Source organism: Sphaeramia orbicularis, chromosome 17 (assembly GCF_902148855.1).
Source record: "Sphaeramia orbicularis chromosome 17, fSphaOr1.1, whole genome shotgun sequence".
Classification (NCBI taxonomy): domain Eukaryota; kingdom Metazoa; phylum Chordata; class Actinopteri; order Kurtiformes; family Apogonidae; genus Sphaeramia; species Sphaeramia orbicularis.
This window is the reverse complement of record NC_043973.1, coordinates 42,681,947-42,708,275: the sequence shown is the minus strand read 5'-3', so window position 1 is coordinate 42,708,275 and position 26,329 is coordinate 42,681,947. Positions and strand designations below refer to the sequence as shown.

General features: G+C 38.0%; 1 protein-coding gene across 2 annotated transcripts; it reads left to right on the top strand.

Annotated features, from left to right (window-relative positions):
* Window positions 1-1,667: 1,667 nt before the first annotated feature.
* nop9 (NOP9 nucleolar protein) lies at window positions 1,668-25,874 on the top strand. Of its 2 annotated transcripts, none has more exons than XM_030161392.1 (12): window positions 1,668-1,721; window positions 2,656-2,953; window positions 5,629-5,865; window positions 9,253-9,459; window positions 11,463-11,570; window positions 16,774-16,915; window positions 18,701-18,893; window positions 18,990-19,130; window positions 21,859-21,978; window positions 22,135-22,347; window positions 25,437-25,542; window positions 25,656-25,874. In XM_030161392.1, exons 2-12 carry the CDS (start codon window positions 2,728-2,730, stop codon window positions 25,808-25,810), a joined length of 1,848 nt encoding a protein of 615 aa, XP_030017252.1. In that variant the 5' UTR covers window positions 1,668-1,721; window positions 2,656-2,727; the 3' UTR covers window positions 25,811-25,874. The 2 variants fall into 2 exon arrangements, with proteins under 2 accessions (XP_030017252.1, XP_030017251.1); XM_030161391.1 differs by lacking the exon at window positions 1,668-1,721 and adding an exon at window positions 1,806-1,912.
* Window positions 25,875-26,329: the final 455 nt, after the last annotated feature.

Genomic DNA, 26,329 nt, shown 5'->3' with positions numbered 1-26,329 from the left:
TGAGTTGCCAGTAGCTGTTTGGGTCTTTATGGGTTAAACATTTTAGGTCAGTAGATGGTTTGGGTTACCAGAGACTGTTTGAGTCTTTAAAGATAATACAGACCCAGTTCTCAATTATAAGTACCATATCCAAGTCCCTATATTTCACATATAAATAGCTCAGATCCTTCCACTGGATAATTACTGCACTGATTGATATGTCTCAGCGTTAACAACTTATTTAACTTTAACTGATGCAGAGAGTAGCTTCTCATTTCTTTTACAACCATCATTTTGCAAGAGAACATAAAAAATATACAATGTCAGGATTCATCAGACTCATCGGACTTGTGAAGGAGGAATTCAAGGAGCATGAGACGTCGTTTTCACACATGGCTTACGCACCACAGATTCCAGACCTGAACCCCAATTTAGAATCTTTGGCATGTGCTGGAGACGACGCAGTGGTTTGACTTTACCATCATCAACATAAGTCTGGATAAAAATAAATGTGACGTTTATTTTGACATTATGTTTAAACAATTCCACAGCAAATGTGTCATTTAGTCAAAGCTGAAGGTGGTTGTTTTTTACCCCAGGCTGTGTACATTAAAAACAGATTCATTCTTCCTGTATAATTTGTCCAATTCAGAAAGATTATATAGGAAGAATGAAAGTGCCGAGAACAGAAAATGAAAGTACAAGTGGAGGGGCTGAACCTCAGAATAAAGCAGAACAAAAAATAGAAGAGAACAGAAAAACATGGTATATTGGTACAATGGTGCAGGGAACACAACAAAGAAAGAAGGTATTGAGCAAGGCAAGGAGAAACAAATTGAGAATATATGGAAAATGCATTTGATTGAATGTAGATTCAAAGTACATGAATTTGTTGGCATGGTTTGGCTTTCACTGCAGAGAATATACAAGGCAATATAGTTCCTTTTTTGTCTGGTTAAACATTTTTATTTCAGGCATCCATTCCTGACATTCTGGGGTGTAGCAATATTATTATTATCATTGTGTTTTGTATTTTTTTTTTTGTTTTTTTTTGTTTGTAGAAGACATTCTATCGTATTTTGTTGTTCAAAAAAAGAGAAGGAATAAAAGAATGAGAAAAATCTGCTTGACTCTTTATAGATTTCCTAGAATATAAGGTTGTCGTTCTGGGCTTAAAGCTATTACAACAAATTTCTATCTAATACAGAGACTATTAGAAGTTTTTTTTTTTTTTTTTCCATCCACATCTCTTATTAGTATTACTTTGTCATTGAGGTTTGAAGAGGCTGACAGTGAAGTCCTCCATAATGTAAAGGAAGTAACCATACTGCCCTCTAGTGGTTAAAGATGAGTTTAAATCACTGCAAGACAAAGTGCAAAGAATAAAAATACGGAGCTGCCTACAATTTTGATTAAACTACTATAATTTGTTCAATTATTAATTTCATTGTGCTAATATTTTGGTGGTATCAGTGTATATTTGTAGCTATATGGGAATTTCACTGTGTTCGCCGACTGGCAAAAAAAAAAAAAAAAACAATAAAAAAAAATAATAATAATAATGATAATAAAACTAAACTAAAAAAAACTAAAAAATATTCGTTTATTTTGCCCCTATATGTTAATCCAAGATTTGTTTTTTCATTTAATTATTTTTATGTTTTTTTTTTTTATTTTATTTTGCGCGGCGCAGGAAACATACGTCATCAGTAGGCGTCAACAACACTTAGCTGCTGTTACACGTGAGTTAATCTACATTCTTGTTTCCTGAAAATTATGCTTTTACTACTATATATTTGGCGCAAAACCATACGGGTGTACTTAAATATCATTTGAAATAGATCTGGATTAATCTCTACGTTTTATTTACAGTTCTTGTGTAGGAGATTATTACGGGATGTCGTCTTTCAGCCAAACTCCCCTTTCAGAGTATGTCAGTGTAATGTGTTATAGTATATTTGTTACATTTTAAACCTGCAAAACGAGCTGTACACTATTTTCTGGAATACAGTAGGACTCGGTTATTTCGGCATTTATTTCTGTGACTAGACACTAACGTAAAGCGTGTTTTATTATGGAAACTGGGAAGCTTTCAGTATCACAGACTTTGTCATGTGGTGGAAAAATTTATTATTTTGTTTTTACAGATTTCCCAAAAAGGAAAGAAAAATAACATTTTTTAAATAATTAATTTATTTCTCTTACTTGCCAATTTTTTCATTCACAAATGCAAGTTCTTTAACACAAAACCAAATATTATTTATTTTTTTGAAAGATGTTGAACTTTATTTAAAGCTTTTAGATAAATCTGGAAACAAAAATGCTTTAAAAACCATCAGTATTCGTTCTGGTTTAGACATTGTATTATAATAACTGTATAATCGTTCTCCCTGGCAAACTTATTTTCTTGTTGTATACATTGATTGTATACTTTACCTTCTTGAATAAAGATGTAATGAAAAGGGAAAAAAGGGAAGCTTTCAATATATGGAATCAGGTTTGTGTAAAATGTTAATCAGCATTGATGATCAATAATTTGGATTATGACACAAAACTTATTATGTCTAAAACACTCTACTACAAATCTCAAACTACTCTTAATAATATGAGTTTATCTTATGCCAAAGTTCTAATACCTCCTTGACCTTTTCTCTTGCTGTTTCCTGTTTATGACAGAGGCTAAAGGTCAACATCCTAACACTACCAATAACTTCATGTGATCAACTACATGCTGTAACACTGGGAGTTATGCAGGGAAAGGCAAAGGAAAAGAAGCCATGGAAAGAGGGAGGAAAGAAGAGGAAACACCCCGGTGAAGATGGGGATGGAGGACAGAGGAAGAAGAGCTTGGGTGAAGAAGGAGACAAGGGACGGGGAGACGGTGGCAAGAAACGCCTGGATGCTCTGAGTGTGGGGTACTTTCGTAGAGTTGGGGAAAGACTAAATGAAGGCTTTGAAGAGGATGAAGAGAGAGGTAAGGATGATTCATCTGTTGGGCTGCTTGTTTTAGGGTGGCATTTGAAAGGTTCAGATTGTTTAAGGTCAGAAAAAGAAAGGACTTGATGAAGAGGTATCAAGATTTTCATGTTTTGATATTAATGAGTGAGATCTGTAATGTGTTATAATTTTTGTCAATATTATTATAAGCAGTTACGTCATTAAACTGACACCCAGTAATTTGAGGGTAGCTCAATGATTGGCTGAACTGTGTGAATGCATTCATCTAATGGAAGCCTTACACACTGTTTATTGCACGTGTTCTTATTGTGATGATGATGAAAATGGGTTAGACTTAGGTTTACAATCCACAAAAAAAAAAATCCAATATTAACTGAATTGCTAAATATTTTTTGTCACAAATATCTGGAAAATTAAAAATTCTGTGAAAAAGTCTAGAGTAATCATCAGATTTCAGCGTGGCATGTTTACACAATAGAATATCTAGTCTAAGAAAGAATTGGTCAAAGCTTTGAGAAAATGGCTTCACTCACATACTGCATATGCACAACAAAAACTTAAAAAACACTTCTAGAAAGCTTTGCAGTGGTTCCATAAAAGTTGTTTTTCACTGAAATGTTGTGATATTTGTTGTTTTGAAAATGACTGAAATTAAGTGCAAGTAATACATTTTTCCTGAAAACACATTATGTCACATTTCTCTGACATTTCAAAGTATCAGTATCATTTAACTGGATATAAACAAAAACAAAACCAATGTTGCAGCTTCTGTAGCATTATTGTAGATGATTTCAGCAACAGTTTTCATGATCAAATTTTGAATGATTTACTCTTTTTTGGCATCAGCAGGCGAGAAAACTTGATTACCTTTCAGTAAGTAAGTAAGTAAATTTTATTTATAGAGCACTTTTCACAGACAGAGTCACAAAGTGCTTTATCAATTCAAATCAGAATCAAATTAAGTTTACAGAGACCCAACAGAATCCTTCAGGAGCAAACACTTGTGATTGGTGACAGTGGCGAGGAAAAACTTCCCTTTAACGGGCAGAAACCTCGAGCAGACCCAGACTCCTGAAGGATGGCCGTCTGCCTTGACCAGTTGGGGTTAAAGAGAGAGAGTAATGGAGGAGAAAAGAGAGAGCGATAGAGATATAGAGAGACTCGGGGAGAGGGGGTGGGGGGGGGACACATGGAGTACTTTATGATGAATACATAGAGTGTAATCAGTCTGTGGTGGTCCTGGGTCAGGTGGGAGACTAAAAAGCCTTTTTGAACAGGAGGGTTTTGAGGTGTTTCTTAAAGCTCTCTACAGAGTCCATGGACCGTAGGTGTAGAGGCAGGTCATTCCATAGACGTGGTGCCACAGCTTTAAAAGACCTGTCACTGCGTGTGCTAAAACAGGTGCGTGGAACCGACAGCAGGTGCTGTCCTGAAGACCTCAAGCTACGAGTCGAGCTGTAGGGCTGGATCAGAGAAGCAATGTATGCAGGGGCGTGGCCATGTAGGGCCTGGAAAGTTAGCACAAGAATTTTGAAATGAAGACGATATAGAACAGGGAGCCAGTGGAGAGATTTAAGAATGGGAGTGATGTGGGTTCTCCTGTTTGTGCGGGTCAGAAGCCTGGCAGCAGAGTTCTGGACAAACTGTAGACGGGCCAGCTCCTTCTTGTTTAAGCATGTAAACAGGCTGTTGCAGTAGTCTAAGCGAGAAGACACTAAAGCATGAACGATCATCTCGAGCTCATTGATGGACACCATAGATCTGAGTTTGGAGATGTTGCGTAGTTGGAAGAAACAGTTTTTGACTAGGTGTTTGGAGTAGAATTCTAAAGACATATCCTGGTCAAAGATGACACCCAGATTCCTCAGTTTGGTCTTTACCGAGGAACTCAGGTCTCCAAGGTGATGTTTGATCCCTGGGATTGCACTGTCCGGGGCAATAATGAGGGTCTCTGTTTTGCTGGAGTTCAGCTGGAGGCTGTTATCATTTAGCCACTGCTTCAACTCTGACAAGCAGTTTATTAAGGAACTCAGTTTGTGGGGCTCAGAGGAGTTAAAGGAGCAGTATATCTGGATGTCATCCGCGAATAGATGATAGGAGACATCACTATACTGTCGGATAATGTGGCCAAGTGGGAGGACATAGAGTAAGAATAGCACTGGTCCCAGGACAGAGCCTTGGGGCACACCACACAGTAGATCCGCTGAGTCAGATTGGAAGTTGTTTATTGACACAGTGAAGCTTCTGCCGGTCAGGTAAGAGGAGAACCAGTCTAGCACAGGACCTGACATCCCTACAAACATCCCTACAGTAAATTGTAATTCCAGTCTTGGTTCTGTTTACATGGTTTACAAGATGAAGCAATCTACCTTTTGATAGAGGATTTTGGCTAATCACAGTTTTTTTCATAGAGGTAGAGCTTCTATGTGTCATTAATAGCTTTAATTAATGGTCATTGGTACGATTTCATCCAAGTCAATGCCACAGAACCAACATGGAAGCTTCCTTAACTCTGATATTTTGGCTTGTGACATTTCATCTATTTTTATGTTTAGTCTTTTGGTGTGGACGGCGGTTAAAGAACTTCCGAAGGACAGTGTATTTACAGACTCACACCCAACTCACACACTCAGCTTTAAAGGTTAAAATCTGTTTTGATTCTAGTTCCGTGTCTCTCGGTTTCCTCTGCAGAGATGTTTGTTGAGAATGTCCTCACTGAAGTTAAAGGTAAAGCGACTCTGGTGGCCATGGACCGGACAGGAAGCATCACACTGCAGCGGTTGCTCCCGCTGTCCAGTCCCGACCAGGTGGGGGAGGTGCTGACTGAACTGGGCGGAGAATCGGGCTCAGAGTTTAAGGCAGTTTCTTGTGACCGCTGCGGTGGACATGTGGTGGAAAGTGCAATCAGACAGATGTCGAGGTGCACAGGTAAATGTCACTGTGTGATATAAAGATGTACAAGTATGTGGTAAGTGTGTGTAAATGTATGTATAGGTGTGTATGTGTGTGTATATGTCGAGGCCCAAAACGGAATCTGGCCCGATTCAGAATCGGGCCGGCCCAGAATGGAATTCTATTCTAGGCCGGCCTAGAATGGAATCCTGCTGCTATAATGTTATTTTTATACCATGTTTAATGCAAATGATCTAAATTATTGCAAAAATCAATACATGGAATTTGCAAATATGTGAAAAAAAAATGAAACAAAGAACATTTTAATTGTAAACTATAATACACTTTATTTACAAATAGAACCTAGTGGTACTCCCCACCAGTATATGGTACAGTGAAATTGACTGAAATTGACAATAGTTACTCAAGGTATGTAAGACTGAAAATGTAAAATTATGACAAATTATGGAATTATGGATCATTTGCATTAAACATGGTATAAAAATAACATTATAGCAGCAGGATTCCATTCTAGGCCGGCCTAGAATAGAATTCCATTCTGGGCCGGCCCGATTCTGAATCGGGCCAGATTCCGTTTTGGGCCTCGACATATATATATATATGTAGGTGTATATGTGTGTATAGATCTGTGTATGAATATGTATTTACATATATGTGTTATTGTATTATGTGTTTATGTAAATCATATTATATTTGTTCATAATAATGTAAAGCCAGAAACCTAATTATTTACTAGTAAGTATCAGTCAAATTATGGCATAGTGTATAGATATGATTAGACGAGGAAGGTTATTATTGTTATTAATTATATAAGGAGAAGGGGTGGGAGTTTATAAGTTGTACTTCTTCTCACTCCTTTTCAAATATGTATTATATGTCTTATGTTTCAGTGTTTCGTTTATTTATTTTCTTCTGTTTGACATTCATGTTCGAAATAAATACATCAATCAATCAATCAGTCAATAAATCTGGTACATGTCTTAGTCTTTAAAAAAAGATAGGAGATAAGATAAGGTAAGGCAAGATTTTATTGATCCCACCATGGGGGAATTTAACAGTTTACAGCGGCAATATGCAACATACCAGCGCAAAAGAAAGCAGGTAGAAATAAATGTTCTTAAAAGTTAAAAAATTTAAAGGTGCGGAAGACTTTCGTGACCAATTTTTCATTAAATCTATAAAACCTCAGTCATAGCCTAAGTATCATGAATCTGTAAGTCGTTCTGTGATTACTCACCTGAATCTCTTGCATTACGGTGAACAATTTCAAAGAGCAATCCACCAGAAACGAACTGTGTGTTTACAAACAGATTCGGGAGGTAATTTGGGCATCTTTGGAATTTTGTTGTGACGTACATTGTGGGAAGCGAAGGCTCACACCGCTGTCTGACAGTGGCAGCGGTAGTGCAACCATATGATATTATATGGATGAAACAAACACGACACAGAAATGGCTGAAATGCGGAAACGGCTGGAGGAATATGCATTAGAGGGAAGGGAGCTCCTGCCGTTTCCACGTCGTGTCTTTAGCAGCTGCTGCGGCCAGACAGCTGAGCAAACCGGCGTTTCCCACAATGCACGTCAGAACAAAATTCCGAAGAAGCCCGAGTTCCCTCCTGGCTCTGTTTGTACACATATGGTTTGTTTCTGGTGGATGGCACTAAGAAATTGTTCACCGTAATGCAAGAGATTCAGGTGAGTAATCACAGAAAGACTTACAGATTCAGGATACTTAGGCTATGACTGAGGTTTTGTAGATTTGATGAAAAATTGGTCACAAATGTCTCCCGCACCTTTAAGTATAAAGTTGGAAGACATTTACACGTTTACATAGTGATTGCACATATACAGGGTGGGGAAGCAAAATTTACAATATTTTGAGGCAGGGATTGAAAGACAGTGTATGACCAATTAGTTTATTGAACGTCATGAGAATTTATTTGCCACAAGAAAATGTACATAATAGAAAATGTTTTTATTCTGTGTGTCCTCCTTCTTTCTCAATAACTGCCTTCACACGCTTCCTGAAACTTGCGCAAGTGTTCCTCAAATATTCGGGTGACAGCTTCTCCCATTCTTCTTTAATAGTATCTTCCAGACTTTCTCATAATAGTTTTGCTCATAGTCATTCTCTTCTTTCCATTATAAACAGTCTTTATGGACACTCCAACTATTTTTGAAATCTCCTTTGGTGTGACGAGTGCATTCAGCAAATCACACACTCTTTGACGTTTGCTTTCCTGATTACTCATATGGGCAAAAGTTTCTGAAAAGGTATGGATAATAGTGTTAGGTATGATTATGACATCAATATATGTTTGGTTTCAAAACAATTGACGTAGTGCCTGCTGAGAAAAAACAACTAAATGTTCATTGTAAATTTTGCTTCCCCACCCTGTACATCAGGGGTGTCAAACTCATTTCAGTCCAGGGGCCACATTCAGCTAAATTTGATCTGAAGTGGGCCAAACCAGTAAAATTATAACATAATAATATATAAATAATGTCAACTCCAAACTTTTCGCTGTTTTAGAGAGAAAAAGTTAATTTACATTATGAAAAGGTTTACATCTACAAACTATCCTTTCTAAAGATGTGAATAACATGAACAAACTGAAAAAATTGTGTGTAATTTTAACAATATTCTGCCTCAGTTTATCATTTACACATGTACATTATAACTTACAGATCATAGTTGGTCTACAAACACACAAAACATTTAATAACAGACAGAAAACTGTTTAAATTGTTCTTATTTCTCTTAAGACATTTCAGGTTGCTCATATTTGTTCAGGTTATTCAAATTTTTTGCGAAATTATACTTTGTTTTAGTGTAAATATATGGAAAATATTTACATTTACAAAGAGAAAAATTTGGAATTGTCATTATTTATGTGTTATTATGAAAGTATTTTGGTCTGAATGTGGAACCTGAACTAAAAGGATTGTTAATATCTTCAGTGTAATTTTTGCATTTCACAAATTCATCCCAAGGGCCGGACTGGACCCTTTGGTGGGCCGGATTTGGCCCCCGGGCCGCATGTTTGACACCTGTGCTGTACATGATGTGATATGGGGGTGGTGGACGGTCACTGTGTACTGTTATACAGTCTGATGGCTGTGGGGAGGAATGAGCTGTGGAAGCGCTCCTTCCTGCACAGGGGATGTAAAAGTCTGGTGCTGAAGGAGCTGCTCCGGGCCTCTACAGTGTGGTGCAGGGGGTGGGAGGGGTTATCCATGATGGATGTCAGCTTTGCCAACATCCTTCTGTCCGCCACCTCTTCGATGGAGTCCAGCGGGCAACCTAAGACAGAGCCGACTCTGTTTATCAGTTTATTTAAAGTAGTGTTTATAGTTTACTTCATTTCAAAAGCACTGTTTTTTTCTCTGTCTGTTTTTTAGAACCTGCACAGAAGGAATCCACCACAGAAGAAGAAGAAGAAGAGGAGACCTGTGGAGTACTGGAGGCTCAGGTGTTGGCGTTGAGTCAGGTGGTCAGGGACAACGGCACGGAGTTTATTAAACACGTGCACGGCTCACATGTGGTCCGAACACTTCTTCATGTACTGGCAGGTTGTCTGGGACCCCCTCGCTCTGAAGCTCGACCAGGTAAACACCCCCCGCACTAGGGCTGCCGATATTGGAAAAAACTGACATTGTGATTTTTTTTTTTTTTTTTTTTTTTTCAAAACAGTTTCATAACATATTACACAGGACATCACTGGTACAAAGTACACTGTTCTCTTTTTTTTTTTGAAAGAGAATAAAGGGTGTCAATATAGCTCACTGAAAGGAAGAAAAAGAAAGAGAGAGAGAAAAAAAGCTCATTTGTGTTTCTTTGTTGCATGAATATTGTCATGTAAATATAGACTTTGCAGTGCGATAATTGCCCCGATAATTTTTTAACCCTGCGATATGAAAAAATACTCCGGAGTTTATAATAGCTGTGTGGTGCTGACGTAAATGCTCAAACTAATGAGTTGTGTTTCCTCTTGTTGTGGCGACAGGTGCATGAAGGCACTGTCGACACAGAACACATTTTTCAGTATCATCCTTCTTGTAGCTGAAATAATTCCAGATAACTGATGTTGCTTTTCTTTTTGGCACCAAGTCTTCGTTTACGGTGATTTTCTTTGGTTTGTTGTAGGGCTGTGCAATGAATCGAAATTCAATTACGATTTCGATTATTACTCGCAACGATTACAAAAATTATGTAATTGAGAAAAAACGATTATTAATTTTGAGTTGTTTTAATTGACGCGCACGCAAGCTACCATGAGCTGCTCCGCCCCGCCCCCCTCTAAGCTACTGCTGCCAGCTAGCCGGCAGGTCCACCCCAAGAGGAAAGTTGTACCTAGCGGTCTGGAAAAACGGCAGGAGAATCACAGCAGAAGTGCTTGGTAAACCAAAAAGGCAAGTCCAATTCAATTGTATGGAATCACTTTGGGTTTGATGAAGAAGACGAAGAGCAAAAACACATCACATGCAAAAAGTGTTTCGTAGTTGTGTCCGCACCGACCGGTAACACAACAAACCTTTTTAACCATCTAAAGTTTGACCACCGCCACCTTTATCATAATCTTATGAAAAACTAAAACACATAAAAACAACTTTGTCCGCAATGCAATCTTCAGTCTCCAAATCTCTTTATGCTGCAACTCCCGTATTAACCTAACCCTAACCCGTATAACCCTAACGTGCGTTTTCTAGATGGCTGATGTATACAGAAGGCCTTAACTGAAACTTCACGGCATGCCAGTGAATTTACTATGTTTCATACTACATTGAACATACTTGAATTTATAATTTGCACTTTACGTGAGTTTTTTTTTTTATTGTTACAGTTCTATGGCAAGTCTATAGCAGTTTAATTACAGTGCACTATTTATTTACAAAAGGAAACATACTTGAATTTACAGTACACTTATTTGCATTCAAAGATTTTTTTGTTTCATACAAAAGTGAACATACTTTGTTTTAGTGGTTAAAAGCTTTATTTATGTTTAAAGAGTATACTTTACATTGCTTTGCAAGAAAAAAATAAATAACTTTAAGGTTAAAAAATAATCGTTTTTAATAATCGTGATTTCAGTTATTGCTAAAATAATCGAGATTTTTTTTTTTTCTATAATCGAGCAGCCCTAGTTTGTTGCTCATTTTTCAATATTGTTACCAGCGACTCACTCCAAACTGATTAAGAATGATTGTGATTGGTGGATCGCTGTGCGTCGGTAACCCTTGAAATTATTTGAGAACATGTTGAGTTCATTTGCCTCCTACATTTTACGACCTGCGATGTGACTATTGCGCGCACGTGAATCGCAATGACGATGCTCAAACGATACATTTTGCAGCTCTACCCTACACACACACACACACACACACAAACATACACACAGACTCACATTCATATATAATTCAGTCTCTCTCTTTCTTCTACAAGCAAACTGTGAAGAATGTCAAAACTTGATCGGTCTGTTTCAGTGCTAGTTCTCACGGGGACCTCAGTTTGTCAGAGCGCTAACAGCCAGAGGCGCATTCGCTTTAAGCTTGTATTCATGCTAGCATCCTCCCCCTTCTTTATTATTTCTGTTTCGTCTGGGTTTTCACAGGTCAGAAAGAGCGCAACGCTGCTACTCAGCTGACAGACTTTGAGATTCCCACCTCATTTTGGTACGAGCTGAAAAACCTCACTGAGACCTTGATGGAAAACGTTAATTGTGAGTGCTTTTTGCTCAGTTCTTGAACACGCCTACACTCATTTCATCACGACCCTCTCAAAATTTGCCATGGAAAGTGAAAACTTATCTGTGTCTGCTTTTGGAAAAGGAATACTTAGAAATATAAGGCAGGGTTTGTGTCTTAAAAGAACCTTTAGTGAGTCAAATGCTTTGATTTCTGGCTTCTTTCTGTGTCTTCTGAAAGCAATTATTTTGTACAATCCATCTGACAATACAACAGACACTGTCAGACGGGCTGCCTCCTACACAGCTCTGACTGCTTTGACCTGTTATTTTAAACTTGGAAAACCACTTAATACTTGAAGAGTCAGAGGGGAACTGCACAGGCAGTTTTTATCCAAACTAAATACTATCTGTTGTGTATTTAGAATTTCTATAATGCATCCAGCCTTGCCGTTTTAATATCAAAACAAAGAGTCAAAAAAATTACCTTGTAGGAAATCCACATGCTGCAATACCACATTGCTAAGTGTTTTTTTAATAGAGCACTCCTGCCCAGTTATCACAGAAAATTCAGTTTTTCCACACTCTACTTGTCAAAACAGAAAACTGTGCAGATGGTAAAGACTTCATCTACTCCACACATTCAGATTAAGTAGCACAAAACATTCATTTTTGTTAAAAAATAATGACTATGTCAGTGCACAATCAAATGAATTTTAGCACAAAACTCTAAAATACCCCAGGGAAGTATCTGAATTAATATAAATGGTGCTTCTCACATCCATTAAAAATGCAACTGCTTTTTGTTTAATTACATTAACAGTTGTACTTTTAAAAGTTAAAGGATGGATATTTTGCTTTTTTAAATGGAATTATGCATTTTAAAACATTTCCCTGTGGTCTACATAAACTGTAAATGCTCTGCTTGGGTCTGAATTCTTCATTAATTCAACTCCACAGGTCCATCTTCCACCCTATTTATGAGTAATGACATCAGAAAGGTCATTTTTAGCGCTGGCCTTTTAAATGCAAATGAGCCACTTCATGCCCCACCAACTCCAGGTTGTTGACTGTGCTGCTCTGTCCTGTTCAACCAATCACTGAACATTTTAGGTAATTGGCTCAAAGTTTGGACATATTTTCAGTTTTTACTACAACCGCTGCTGCTGATAAACAATTATGTCGTACTCGGAGAAATGTTCGTCGGAAGTCTTGGCCTTATATGTGCAAATGTTGTGACGTAACTAGTTATATACGTAACAACTTAAGAAGGAATTGAAACGGGTTGTAGAAAACCACTCAATTTTTGCCAGAAGTAATATAAAGATAGTTTTGCAGCACTTGGAGGGTTCAAATTCAAACTTGAACTATTAGGGTCCAAATACACAAATAAATGAACCAAAGACTAATAAAAGTGACCCCTTTAAAGGCTTCTATGTATTCTAAACTCTCACCAGCAGAGGGAAATCACATCCCCGAAGACACATAGGACTACCAAAACTACAAATGAATCAGCTCTATGTATCCACAGACTGTATCACTCACTGAGTAAAGTATAAAGTTCATTTTTTATACACATTTATATTAAGGTGTCACTGAGGGTTTTTTTTTTTTTCATTAAAGCTATACCGTATGATGTGGCATTTTTACACTTTTCTTTTGTCATCTTAAAATGCTCCTAATAAGTGTGTGTCAAACTAAAATGTAAAAGAAATCCACCAGGTATTGAAACTAAAAAATGTTTAATTCTTATATATTTCTAATAAAAGTCTGACCAATCATTTTAGTCGGTCCGAATGAAATAATTGGCCGAACCTGACTGAGCCTCCTGTCAATCATCCATTACGGCTGTCCAGCATCCGATCCATTATCACCGTCTTACATCCCATATGTGTTCCTCTGAATCTGACGCTTCACTGGCGCTGCCCCTCTTGTCACTGACCACAGTCTACTGTCTAGGATGTGTATGGATAGAACTGACATGCACATGTGGAAGGGAATAAACGGATTTATGAACAGAAACGACAACTGAGGGGCACAAACGGGAGTCTGATGAATGAAGGATGGGGATAAAAGTCTGGAAGTCAGCTGTACTGGACTGAACAGGTCTGCATAAAGCTCAGCTTTTATGACGGTGGGACTCATACAGGTACATGTACATGGTGTCATACATGTAAGATGATGTAGGATGATAATTGTATGGACTATGAAACTTCAAATGTCCACGGAAAATTTGCGGAGGCCGCGCGTTCACAGTGCGCGCGCCCATCCCCTGGGCACTGCAGTGAAGACACTGACCCAGTACTGCACAGACCAGGTCTACTGATGGAACAGGAGCCGCGGGCCCGCGGCAGATGGATGATGCATCTGATTACTGAGGGAGGGGTCCGCGGACACGCCAAAACGGACTGGACCTCCACCTCTGCTTCCTCCTCCGTTTCCATCGCGCATCAGGTGAGAGGAGGAGAGAGGAGGAGGAGCCTCAGTGCTCAGGCAGAGGGAAGGGGCGGGGCTTTGGAGGGAGGCGGGTTGTTCATGTTCAAACATTTACTAAGTGCTGTGAGAAATGCCACATTGGTAGGTATAGCTTTAAACCAAAAGTCACGGATGCTTATTTTAACAGTTGCTCGAAATAACACTGTCTTATAATCTTCACTTGCATCAGCTGATAGTTTACATTATATCTCTGTTTTTAGACAGAAAACAGCCACAGCCAAACCACATATAACCTCTGATTTCTGTACGGTTTGTGTTGTCAGTAGCTGAACTAAAGATGTGTTTGGAATCCAACAATTAAGGTCAGAACTGTCACAGTTTAATCTGAACCGAGGATCAACAAGTAACAATTTAGCAAAGATAATACCATCCCATAACAACTTCATACCTTCATAAGCTTCATAATGAAACTCACCCGTGTAGAGGAAATGCTACCGTTTCAGCACCAAACTCCGTTCTTTTCATTTAGAGCTGTGTCCAGAGGTGAAAACAACTACAGTGGTTCTAGATTTTATCGCAGTCAGTTTATCACAACTCTTCGTGATTAAAAATTTAAATAGTAGTAGTATAGTTTTATTTCGAGCACATAGAATCATCAGATAACAAACAACATGGTCAAACAAAAGTTTTCTGTGCTCGAAAAGGAGTGGGAAGAAGTATAAATTATAGACTCCCACCCCTTTTTACAAACTAATAATTAAATTAAATCCGCTTCCTTTGCTTTGTTTTTACAATAACACAAACCATTCACATATACTTTTTTGGTCACCTCACACACAGTCAGATTTGCATAATCAACCATTTTTAATATAAACTATAATATTTATATGCACTTTAAATATTTACTAAAAATACAATGATCAATAAATGTGATAATATGTTCTTATGATAACACTGGTCAACAACAAATTTATTGTTTAAGTTTTTTGAGCGGATTTAGGATAATTTTGGTGTGCTGAATCCAAAAATCACATTAATTTTGCTCAATCAGGTCAACTTTCTGAACTATGCTACATATTGGCTTTTTAACATTTTTGCTTACATTTATGGGCATTTTCACATCATATGATACAAAATCCTTTCATATTTCTTGCAGTAAACGAGTTCTGAAGATTTTACTTTTGCCAATTTATGATTAATGTTTTTTTTAATATTAGAGGTGAATGAAATGGCTTCGACTAGAAGATCTTGCAAAAATAAGCCTGACGTATTCTGCTACATCTGCGGTGAATACACCATTGTACCTAACAGGAATCCTGTTAGAAAATGATTTTTTTTCTCTTAAAACCTATTTTGGGTGAGAACTATATAAAAAATCAACTGATAAAGTCACAAAAATGTCATCAATTTTGTGAGAAGATCAAATTTTTCAAAATCAAATTAGCAAAAAAAAACCTGACCTGATTGAGAAAAACAGATGTCATTTTTGGATTTAGTGGTGCAAAATGGTCCTAATTCAGTTGAAAAAACCTAGACAACTTGCAAAAAACATTTTTTTTGTAACCCAGTGTAATTAATTAATTACAATAATATCTTATTTTATGCGTACTTCTATGTTATAACTTGATATTCACTTATTCATATTATGTTCTATATTTTGTTTTAGTGGATTTATACATGATCTACATGATCATGATCAGTCAGTTTTGCATAATCAACCTTTTTTTAATATAAACTAACATTTATATGCACTTTAAATATTTACTGCAAATACAATGATCAATAAAAATTTCATAGTGGTTCTCATCCCATCTGGTCACTTTCTGATGCTTTGGTCAAAGGCCTGTGGTGTTAGCTTTCCTCAAAATGGGAGACTGACAGTGTGACTCACTACTCCCTCTAGTGGTCACATAAATCCCCTAGAGCACAGGTGTCAAACATGCGGCCCGGGGGCCATATCCAGCCCGCCAAGGGTTTTCCAGTCCGGCCTTTGGGATGAATTTGTGAAATGCAAAAATTACACTGAAGATATTAACAATCCTTTTAGTTCAGGTTCCACATTCAGACCAATTCAATCTCAAGTGGGCAGGACCAGTGAAATACTATCATAATAACAGAAATAATGACAATTCCAAATTTTTCTCTTTGTAAATGTAAATGTTTTCATGTATTTACACTAAAACAAAGTACATTTTCACAAAAAATGTAAATAAACTGAACAACCTGAAATGTGTTAAGAGAAATGAGTACAAATTTAACATGATTCTGTCTGTTACTAAATGTTTTGTGTGTTTGTAGATCCACTGTGATCTGTACGTTATAATGTGCATATGTAAATAATAAACTGAGGCAGAATAGTGTTAAAATTACACTTATTTTTTCAGTTTGTTCCTGTTATTCACATCTTTTGAAAGGATAGTTTGTAGATGTAAACCTTTTCATAATGTAAATTTACTTGTTTCACTCTAAAACATAGAGAAAAGTTTGGAGTTGACATTATTTATATATTGTTATGTTACTATTTTACTGGTCCGGCCCACTTCAGATCAAATTTAGCTGAATGTGGTCCCTGAACTAAAATGAGTTTGACACCCCTGCCCTACAGCATCACTGTAAATAAATTCAGTTCATATATCTACAATCCAACACATTGGCATCCTTGGCAGAACATTAGAGCTTTTTATTCTAAACACTCTGATGAGAATTTTCTCATTTTTAATATTTGAAACTAGAAATACTACATACAGCTCCTTTAAATTCACATTCTGTATATTTCCCTGTGCGTTTTTCTCTTTCCTTCCAGTAAGTGTGACAGATGCTGTTGCCAGTGCTGTGTTTCAGACCATGCTGACAGTGTGTCACAGAAAACGGCCCAAGCTCTGCAAACAGCTCCTCAAACACATCATGGACTACCTGACGAGTCGCAGCGCCGCTCCAGGAGTCAGGTCAGAGAGGACTCCTGTACCATGAGCTGACATGAGATATAAAATCTAGCATGCGGCAAATAGTTACCAGTAGTGATTGTAGTGGCCTTACCTTTAGCCACTACTGCGGTGTGAAAAGGTTCAACCTGTTGTGTTTCTTAACGCGTGCATGAATGAATGTCCGGATGGTTTTCTTTGTCTTTGGATATACCAATGCGTTTATGTACAAATATGAAGTCCAACTGTTCAAAATAGGTCACAATCTTCATTCAAAATACTCTCTATAAATACACAAAATAGGCTACTGAACATAAGAAACGCTGAAAATGCCGACCAACTGAATTCACCCTGTGGCTCACAGTCAGAAAATTGTTCGAGGCTGTCCTTACACACACCGCCCACATCACACGGCTGGTATTTGTAACCTCACAACACCGATACCAACACCCATGATGAATTGCATGTGTGGTCATCATCACAGCCACACCCACTGAACAATTATTAAATTAAGGTCAAAACAAAAAAAGAGGAATAAACAAACAAAAAGGTATTTTGGCTCCAACAGTGATGTCCCAATCTGGATTTTTTTGCTTCCGATCCGATACGTTTTTTTTATTATTAGTTGTGCTGATACCGATCCGATACTGACTTTTTACAATTAAGTTTTGATTTAAATTTGGAGTCAGTATTTATATGTTATTATGCTATTATTAGGCCTGAGCCGAATAAAGCCGGCGCAGGGCCTATTGAGTCTGCAGTGGGCGCATGGGGACGAACTCGACAGTGACGCGGTCGCCTTTCGCCACTGTCGCCACTCTCACACATATTCACTTTCACGGCACTGAGACCTTTCCGAACATGTACATGACATGTGCACAAATCGCATATTTACACCTGCTCTGAATGAATGGGAGTCAATGGGACACGCCCACTTGGGGTCAGTCATGTGTGTGTAAGTGCACGACACGTGACATCTGACCCCACAGACATGTGGGGGAGCTCGAGAGCTTTCAAATAAGGCCGAATATGTGGTTGCCATAGAAACGGCTATATTGTTCTTGCTCAGATTATTATTTTTTTTATTTATTTTTTTGTCTTTTTTTCCTTTCTCCTGCGCTTTGAGCTCAATTTTGACCCCCTGAACATTTATGAAAACTCACCACAATTGGGCTGAATGTGGAACCTGAACTAAAACAACTATGACACCTTTGACTCTTAATAACTTAAGTATAAGTTTTGCACTTTCCATATTCATACTGTGGGACAAATTAGAACCTTTGACAGGCCGGTTTTGGCCCGTGGACCATATGTTTGCCACTGCTGTAGCGCAGGTCCGTCCAGGGATTAGACAGGGGTATGTTCCGTGCCGTACGTTAGTGATATGCGGATCAGCAGGTTACTCACGGGTCGGGGTGGGTCAAAAGAATGTCAGTTTATTTGCGGGGTGGGTTGGATCAGGTCAAATAATTCCACAAATGCCCCATGGGTTGAAAAAAACCTGACTTGTGCATCACTACCGTACCATAAAGTGAAAGTGAAACTTAGACGCTTTACTAATTCCTCTAAGCCTCCCACTGTTGTGCAGCTAATTTTCCTTTTCCCTACCTTAGGAAACTTTAATTTTAGGGGGCAGGACATTTGCTTACCCCCCTGCCCCCAGAACTGGGCCCAAATCAGCCCGATCTCGTGACTAAATCCGATCCAATCTTCTAAAAAATGCCAGATCAGCAGCCGATACCAATCATCAGATCATGACATCCCTAGTCACTCGATGTAGAAGTAATGGGCTTTATTTTTTTTTTTTAGTCCCCTCCTGGTGTTCCTGAAGGACCAGGCCTCCAGTCACCTCATCGAAACAATCATACAGCTTTCCCATAAGGCCCTTCTCCGCAACATCTATAAAAACCACCTCAAGGGTCAGCTGGTGGACTTAGCCATCCATCCAATCGCCAACTTCCCCATACAGAGATTAACTGCAGCCTCAGCCAGATACAAGATGGTAAGTTCAAATGCCATCCAGTCTTTACAAAGCAAGGATGCAAGTATGGAGCAGGATTTTAGGAATAAAAAAAGATGACTCTCTGTGTGTTTTCAGTTCCTAAGGTTGTTTGACGAGCTTGTCCAGGGCGTAGAGGCCATCCTGGCTGCTGGTCACATGGGCGTCATCATCCAACTGGCAGAAAGCTGCGCAGAAAGTGAAGAGAAACAGGAAGAGCTGATGCGGTGTCTTCTCAATGTAAGTCTCAGAGTAGTTTTTCTGACTGATAATGATCCACAAACGTTCCCCTTAGTGACCACTGTGGAGGGAAATGAAATAGAGGTGGTTCACATGTATAAATACCTGGATGTCTTGATTGATGACTCCCTCACTTTCAAGCCACATTAAGAAAACATTGTGAAGAAACTGAGGCTAAAGTTAAGTTTTTATTTTTGAATCAAATTGTGTTTTTCACTTAATGCAGAAAAGCAGCTTGATGCTACAACTTTTTTTTTTATCAGTATTGGATTATGGAGAAGTTTTATACATGATTGCTTCTGCTCAATCAGGGTTCCCACGCTTCCTGGAAAACCTGGAAAATGACTGAAAAATTTTCCAATCATGGAAAACATATGGAAAATGAGACAAAAGGTCAAATGTCCTGGAAACGATTAAATTATGCCGGAAAATTATTGATCCTCCCCCTGCCTTGTGATCATGTGTGCGCAAACTGAGATGAAACAAAGGAAATAGTTTTTCAGTGATTTATTGAAAATATACAAATATTTGTAGAGGAAGTGCAGGAGAGAAAGTAAGAGAGAAGAGAAAATTGAGTTGGGAATTGTTCAATTGAACATCGTTACTCCAGTTTGTCAGGCTAATGAAGTGCTTCGCTGTAATCTGTGGGTGTGTTTGTATTATTCTGTGATACATTTATCATAATTATTTTTCATAGATGAGTTCGTAGACTGCACATCAAATGCCTGAGTAATAAACATACAAACAATCCAGGTAAATGCAAGTTACAACTGTAGAAAAGAACACTTCCAAAGAATGAGGGGGAATGGATTTGTGTTTGATGTGATAACTTGAAAATGTCCTGGAAAATAATTTCAGGGAAAGAGTGGGAACCCTGTCAATGTCTTCAGACGGTTGACACTGTCTACCATGCTTCTCTGAGGTTATTACCAACTGTAAAGTGTCGAATCACCACTTTGGGTAAGATGTCCTGCTCTGGCCAAAAGGAGCATCAACCACTGGTACATGTTTATATATAAGGCAGTACTTGGCCTCCTGCCTGTCTACATTTGTACATTAACTGAGAAGAGAATTCTGATATTTATTATCTCTGTACAAATGATCATATATTGATTTTTGTTCCATTTGCTCATAAAGAAATGGGCTAAAGGGTTTTTGTTTACTCTGCACTTTATGAATGGAATCAGCTACAGAAAGACTGGAAACTGAGTTAATTTCTTCAGTCCAAACTGAACTGTTCTTGAGGCTGACTCCGTAACTTGCACTTGTTTTTCTTAATCTGCTTATAAATGTCATTTTTACCCCGCCCCCAGAAGGGAAGACAAGCGGTTTTGTTTTCAGTTTGGTTTGTTTGTTTGTTTGTTTGTTTGTTAACACTCTAGCAGCAAAACTAGTTGGTTGAATTCATACCAAATTGGGTTTATAGATTACCAGTGGCCCAGAATAGATGTCATTACATTTTGGGACAAGTAGGTCAAAGGTCAAAAATTTTAGGAATTTTTAAAATATTTTTTCTTCTCCCATGTACATATAATGGCTGAAATTTTACATGTTTATAAAAATATGAATTTTGTTTCAATTTAGTTCAGTCTTGGCACATATATAAAGGCAATTGACATGGTGACATCAGCACACTCATAGACATGATTACATCAGCTGGATCGATGCCAAAATAAGCTACAGTACATGCGAGGGGTGGGGTTTGTAGTGCCTGGAATCACTTGTTACGAACTGTTTATTGTCGAATGTGTCTGTTATTTGTGTTTTAACTGTGTAATCCTCTAACTGTATGTTGTATTTGCTGCTGCCTATCTCGGCCAGGAGTCCCTTGTAAAAGAGGTTCTTAATCTCAATGGGATATTTCCTGGTTAACCCTCCGGTATCCGGGTGTGCTTTTTAGGCACATTTTGCACTTCATGTTAAAAAAACTTAATATTATTTTTCACAATTTAAATAAGGTAAGAATTCCAAATTTGTTCATTTTTGCATGATCTTTTAAAATTCTGGCCACCAACTAAAATTTGCACATTGTAAACAAAAGAAAATTACAAAACTAGCATCTGTCTCCCAAGTGTGCCTAAAACGCACTATTTTTTTCCATTTGATATGTATGATTAGGGCTGACCTTGATTTACAAAAATAAAATCAAATTAGAGCAGAAAAATAAATCAATATATAATATTTAATAGTTTGATTTATAGGTGTGCATTTTACGCACACTTGGTGACAGATGCTAGTATTTTTGAACATTTGACCTAGCGCCAAAAATAATAATGCAAATTAACCAATGTTGCTGTTAATCATTGACACATGCCAGGCTGCAAAAATCAAATAATATGTGATGCACGTTTTATGTAGTATATTGAAAAAAAAAAATGTTTGTGTTTTTTGCATCCAAAAAAATGGTTTGTTTACATTACAAACACGTCATTTAAAGGGTTAAAAATGTGACAGTTATTGAGTATTTGGTACTTTTATTTACGGCTCAAGTTGATGAAATAGAAAAAAAGTGCAAAAGAATTAAAAACAAACTGTATGAATTTTTTTTTTACATATTCCACAAGTGTGCCAAAAAGGCACACTTGGTGCTTAATAAGGGCCTTGCTGGACGGGATACCGGAGGGTTAAATAAAATAAAAATTAAAAAATGACCTGCTTAGAAACACAAGAAAACTCAATATTTAAATGTGTGTATTATGGTCACATTTTTGCCACATTTCCACCTCAGGCATTCCATTGCGCCGAGCCAGGTTCTCGACACGTCACCTGCCTCCCTCTCTTCATGTCTCTGCTGACCTATGAGGTGTACTACCACTCAGAAACAGCAGAGGGCGGCATACACACAGAGGTAAATCCAAAGCACCAGTCACGCCAGCACAAATATCTACTCGGATTGTAATCACAGTCCTAACATTTAACTGTTAAAAACTAAATGTGTGATGAAATGTGCTGATATTGAACAAGTGTTGAAGCTTCTGCTTTTCGTCCCCATTTCCATTTCCAGATCCCGCTATCCTCCATCTGTTACCACGGCTCCCGACTGGTCCAGGCACTGGCCAAGTTTAAAGAACGCTCCATCCTGTTGAGCAGCCTTCGCACTCTGACCCCCGCTGACCTCCTGACGCTGGCCTCTGACCCGGCAGGCAGCCATGTCCTTCAGGCCCTCATCACCACCTCCAGTGACAAAGGAAGGGGCAAAATCCTCAAGAGACTAGAGGTATGAGTCAGAGGAGCATGAGCAAAATAGATCAAATGTCCTTCTTGGTAGTTCTTCTCGGTTCCGCTGGACTGGTTTAGCTCTTTTGAAAACGTTTTGTCTCTCATCCAAAAGACTCCTTCAGTTTTGAAGGCTGAACTGAAGAAGAGTGTCTTGGATGAGAGGCGAAACATTTTCAAAAGAGCTAAACCAGTCCAGTTGAACCGAGAAGAATTCAATTCAGTTTTATTTGTAGAGCCCTATAGCACAAGAAGGTTGCCTCACAGGGCTTCACAGAATTAGTTGGATAGGAAAATAAAAAACAGTCAAATAAACAGTAGATCACAGGCTTCAAACATGTGGCCGGGGGGCCAAATCCGGCCCGCCAAAGGGTCCAAATGAATTTGCGAAATGCAAAAATTACACTGAAGAAATTAACAATCAGTGGTGTCAATGTCATTTTAGTTCAGGTTCCACGTACAGACACATACAGTCCAATCAGATTTCAAGTGGGTCAGATCAGTAAAATATTATCATAATAACCTATAAATAATGACAACCCCAAATTTTCTCTTTGTTTTTTTGGTGTAAAGAAGTAAAATTACATGAAAATGTTCACATTACCAAACTATACTTTTACAAAAAATGTGAATAACCTGAACAAATATGAACAAACGGAAATGTCTTAAGAAAAGTAAATGTAATTTTACCAACATTCTGCCTGTTACTAAATGTTTTGTGCGATTGTAATGCACATGTGTAAATGGTAAACTGATGAACCGAGGCAGAATATTGTTAAAACTGCACTTGTTTTACTTAAGACAATTCAAGTTGTTCATGTTATTCAGATTTTTAAGGAAACTTTGTAGATGTAAACCTGATCATGATATAATTTTACTTTTTTCACTGGTATTATTTTACTGGTCCGGCCCACTGGAGATCAAATTGGGCTGAATGTGGCCCCTGAACTGAAATGAGTTTGACACCCCTGCAGTAGATGAAGGAAATGGGTTAATGTACCAGGCATCCTCCGTCCTTAGACCCTCCTCCTCGGCAAGGAAAAACTCCAAAACCCCAGTGGGAAAAGAGAAACCTCAGGGAGAACCACAGTGAAGGAGAGATCCACTACCATGGACGGACAGACTGTAGATGCACCAGGACTGATGGATGTCCATTTGTGGATGTAGTTCCAGTCTGTAAAGATACAGTAGGGTGGGGGGGGGTGCATATGAGGGGGTCCATCTAGTCAGATTAGACAGGTGAGGGTGGGGGAGGAGGTCCAGGGTCACAGGTCAGGACAGGGCACAGATGAGTCACCTCAGATCCCGTCATCATTGGGCCCCAGGCGGCTACAACTGAAACAGTAGCCCCTCCCCCAGAGGGGAGTGGGGAAAAGGGACACCGGGTGAATAGTGATAAACAGACTAAGTAAACTATATACTGGAAATTGTAAGTAGTACCAGAAGAACGATGACCAGGGAAAATGAGAGCCTACACACACAGATCTAATGTTAATGATGTCACAGCATATGGCTTTTTACTGCTGCAGCATTTGTTTTAATAGTGACTTATGGACGTACAGTTTCATGAATATAGTGTATACTTTGGAGAAGAAAGTACGAAGAATACAACTACCCGTGATGCTTTTTCCCCAAGATTTTTATTGGCACCTACTATTGTGTACTCCTCTACCATTTACCCTCAGGTCTTTGATACAGGCTCTGATCATAGCTGTATGTTGTTGTTTTTTTAAACTTAATTTTTATTTAGTTTTGCTCATACAAGTATACAAGACATTTTACATACATTTACATATCTAATCAAACATCCCCATATGGCACACATGGGGAAAAAAATGGATATCTGCTGTAGTTATTGATTACAATTAATCACAAATGAAACATGAATAACAAAAAAAACAAACAAACATACATATATAAGACCACTTCTAAATCCTTATTGCATTAATCATGGAACTCCATCTCTTTGTAAATATCTCTCCCTGAACATAAATATCTCTCCCTGTACATAAGTAATTTGCTCCATCTGATAGATTTCCCTCACTTTCTCAATCCAAATGTTATATGTAGGAAGTTCAGGTTTCAACCACGTGATAGTGATGCATTTAATGGCTGCCGTTAGTAAAATTCGCAAGAGGTATTTTCAGCTATTTCCCTCTAAACTTTCTGGGATTACATAACTGTGTTTTTTAAGGTGTTTTGTCTCATCATGGTACCAGCTCAGCTCACTTTTTGTACCAGGTATTTGTTTTCCACTGCAGATGCAACAGTTTCCTCCCTCAGTGTAGTTTGTCATCATAGTGACACCTCATGAAATTGCTTCTATGTGACACACACAGGAACATTGACGGGAAGCTGTTTTTGAGACTTGGTATCTGACAATTTGTCACAGCAAAGACACAGATATTGTCTCAGAACAGGCTCAATGCTCTTAAGACAAAAGACAGGAAAGTTTACAAAGTACTACATTGCAAAAATTTAAATCTCACCAAGTATATTTTTCTCATTTCTTGTCAAAATATCTCATCGCACTTAAAATAAGACATAATCATCTGAAGGATAACTTTTCAGTGAGATATAAGAAGTTATTTTTGGACAATAGATCTCGAAAATCTTATTTCAAGAAATCTTACCAAGATAATTTTCACTTGTTCCATTGGCAGATTTTTTTTTTCTTAATTCAAGATTTTTTTGCTTAATTCAAGCAAAAAATCTGCCAATGGAACAAGTGAAAATTATCTTGGTAAGATTTCCTGAAATAAGATTTTCAAGAATTGTTGTCTAAAAATAAGTTCTTATATGTCACTGAAAAGTTACTCTTGAGATGATTTTGTCTTATTTTAAACGTGATGAGATATTTTAACTAGAAATGAGAAAAATACACTTGGTAAGATTTTGATTTTCGCCGTGCATCTACTGTTCAAAACTTGCACCTAAAAAGACCAGTAGAGTCTGGTCAAGAGCAGCTGATTTCATTCAGAGTAAAAGCAAACTTTCAAGTGTTTCTTCTGTTTAAAGACCTCTAGAGTCCAGCAGAATGTTTTTTTTCTTCTCTTGGATCCTTCCTCATATTTTCATTTGTTCTTCCAGGGGCAGTTTGTCCAAATGGCGTGCTCCAGGTTGGGTAGTCGAGTCCTAGAGGCCATCTGGAACAGCGCTTCAGTCAATCAGAGGCAAAGCATTTCACAAGAATTAGGTAATATGATGCATTTGACTGCGTCGCTAATGCAGTTATTATTTCATCTTATAAAACTGCTTTTCTTTACTTACATAATGACTTTCATTTTGCTTTGTGCCCCTTCCTTTTAGCGCCACATGAGAACCAGCTGAGGTCTGATCAGTTTGCTCGCCACGTATGGGCCAAATTCGCCCTCTCCCACTTTGTACATAGGCGAGCCCACTGGTTAGAAATCCAAACTGGAGAATCTAAGAAGAGGAAGCTTTTCAGCGACATTCTTGATTGAGAATATTCATATTTGTATCATCTTTTATTTTTTTCTACGTGTTGAATGAAAAGAAAAACCCGAATGTCAACCAGTATTTGTGTGCTGAGTTTTAACTCCTTAAAAATTACACGAACTCACAAGGATGACGATGTCAGTCTGTCAGCTCTAACCAGTTTGGTGTGATTGGATGTTGGTGATAATAAGGCCTGTAGGGGGCGATAGTGGCACATTGAACATCTGAGTATTTTCCTCATGGTTTATCTGGAGTGGATCAAATGTGTGAACATAAAGTCACTCAGAAAACTGTGAAACATCAATCCAACAGCACAGCTCACATGACGCATTTTATTAAATAACCGTTTCATGCGATGTTTGTTTTTCTAGTCTGTATAACTGAATATTAATATCCTAAGTACCATGATTTGGATTTAGTGGATTTCAGATGGAGAAAAACGCACGTGAGAATGACTCAAAAGATTTCTGATCTCATTGGAAAGTGATTTATTTCAATGAAAACAAACAAAATCAGGCTGTTGA

Coding starts and splice junctions, on each gene's coding strand:
- nop9 (XM_030161391.1), top strand. CDS start 1,877: ATGTCGTCTTTCAGCCAAACTCCCCTTTCAGAGTAT. Junction 21,979..22,134: donor AGGGCGGCATACACACAGAG/GTAAATCCAAAG, acceptor TTCCATTTCCAG/ATCCCGCTATCCTCCATCTG. Junction 25,543..25,655: donor AAGCATTTCACAAGAATTAG/GTAATATGATGC, acceptor CCTTCCTTTTAG/CGCCACATGAGAACCAGCTG.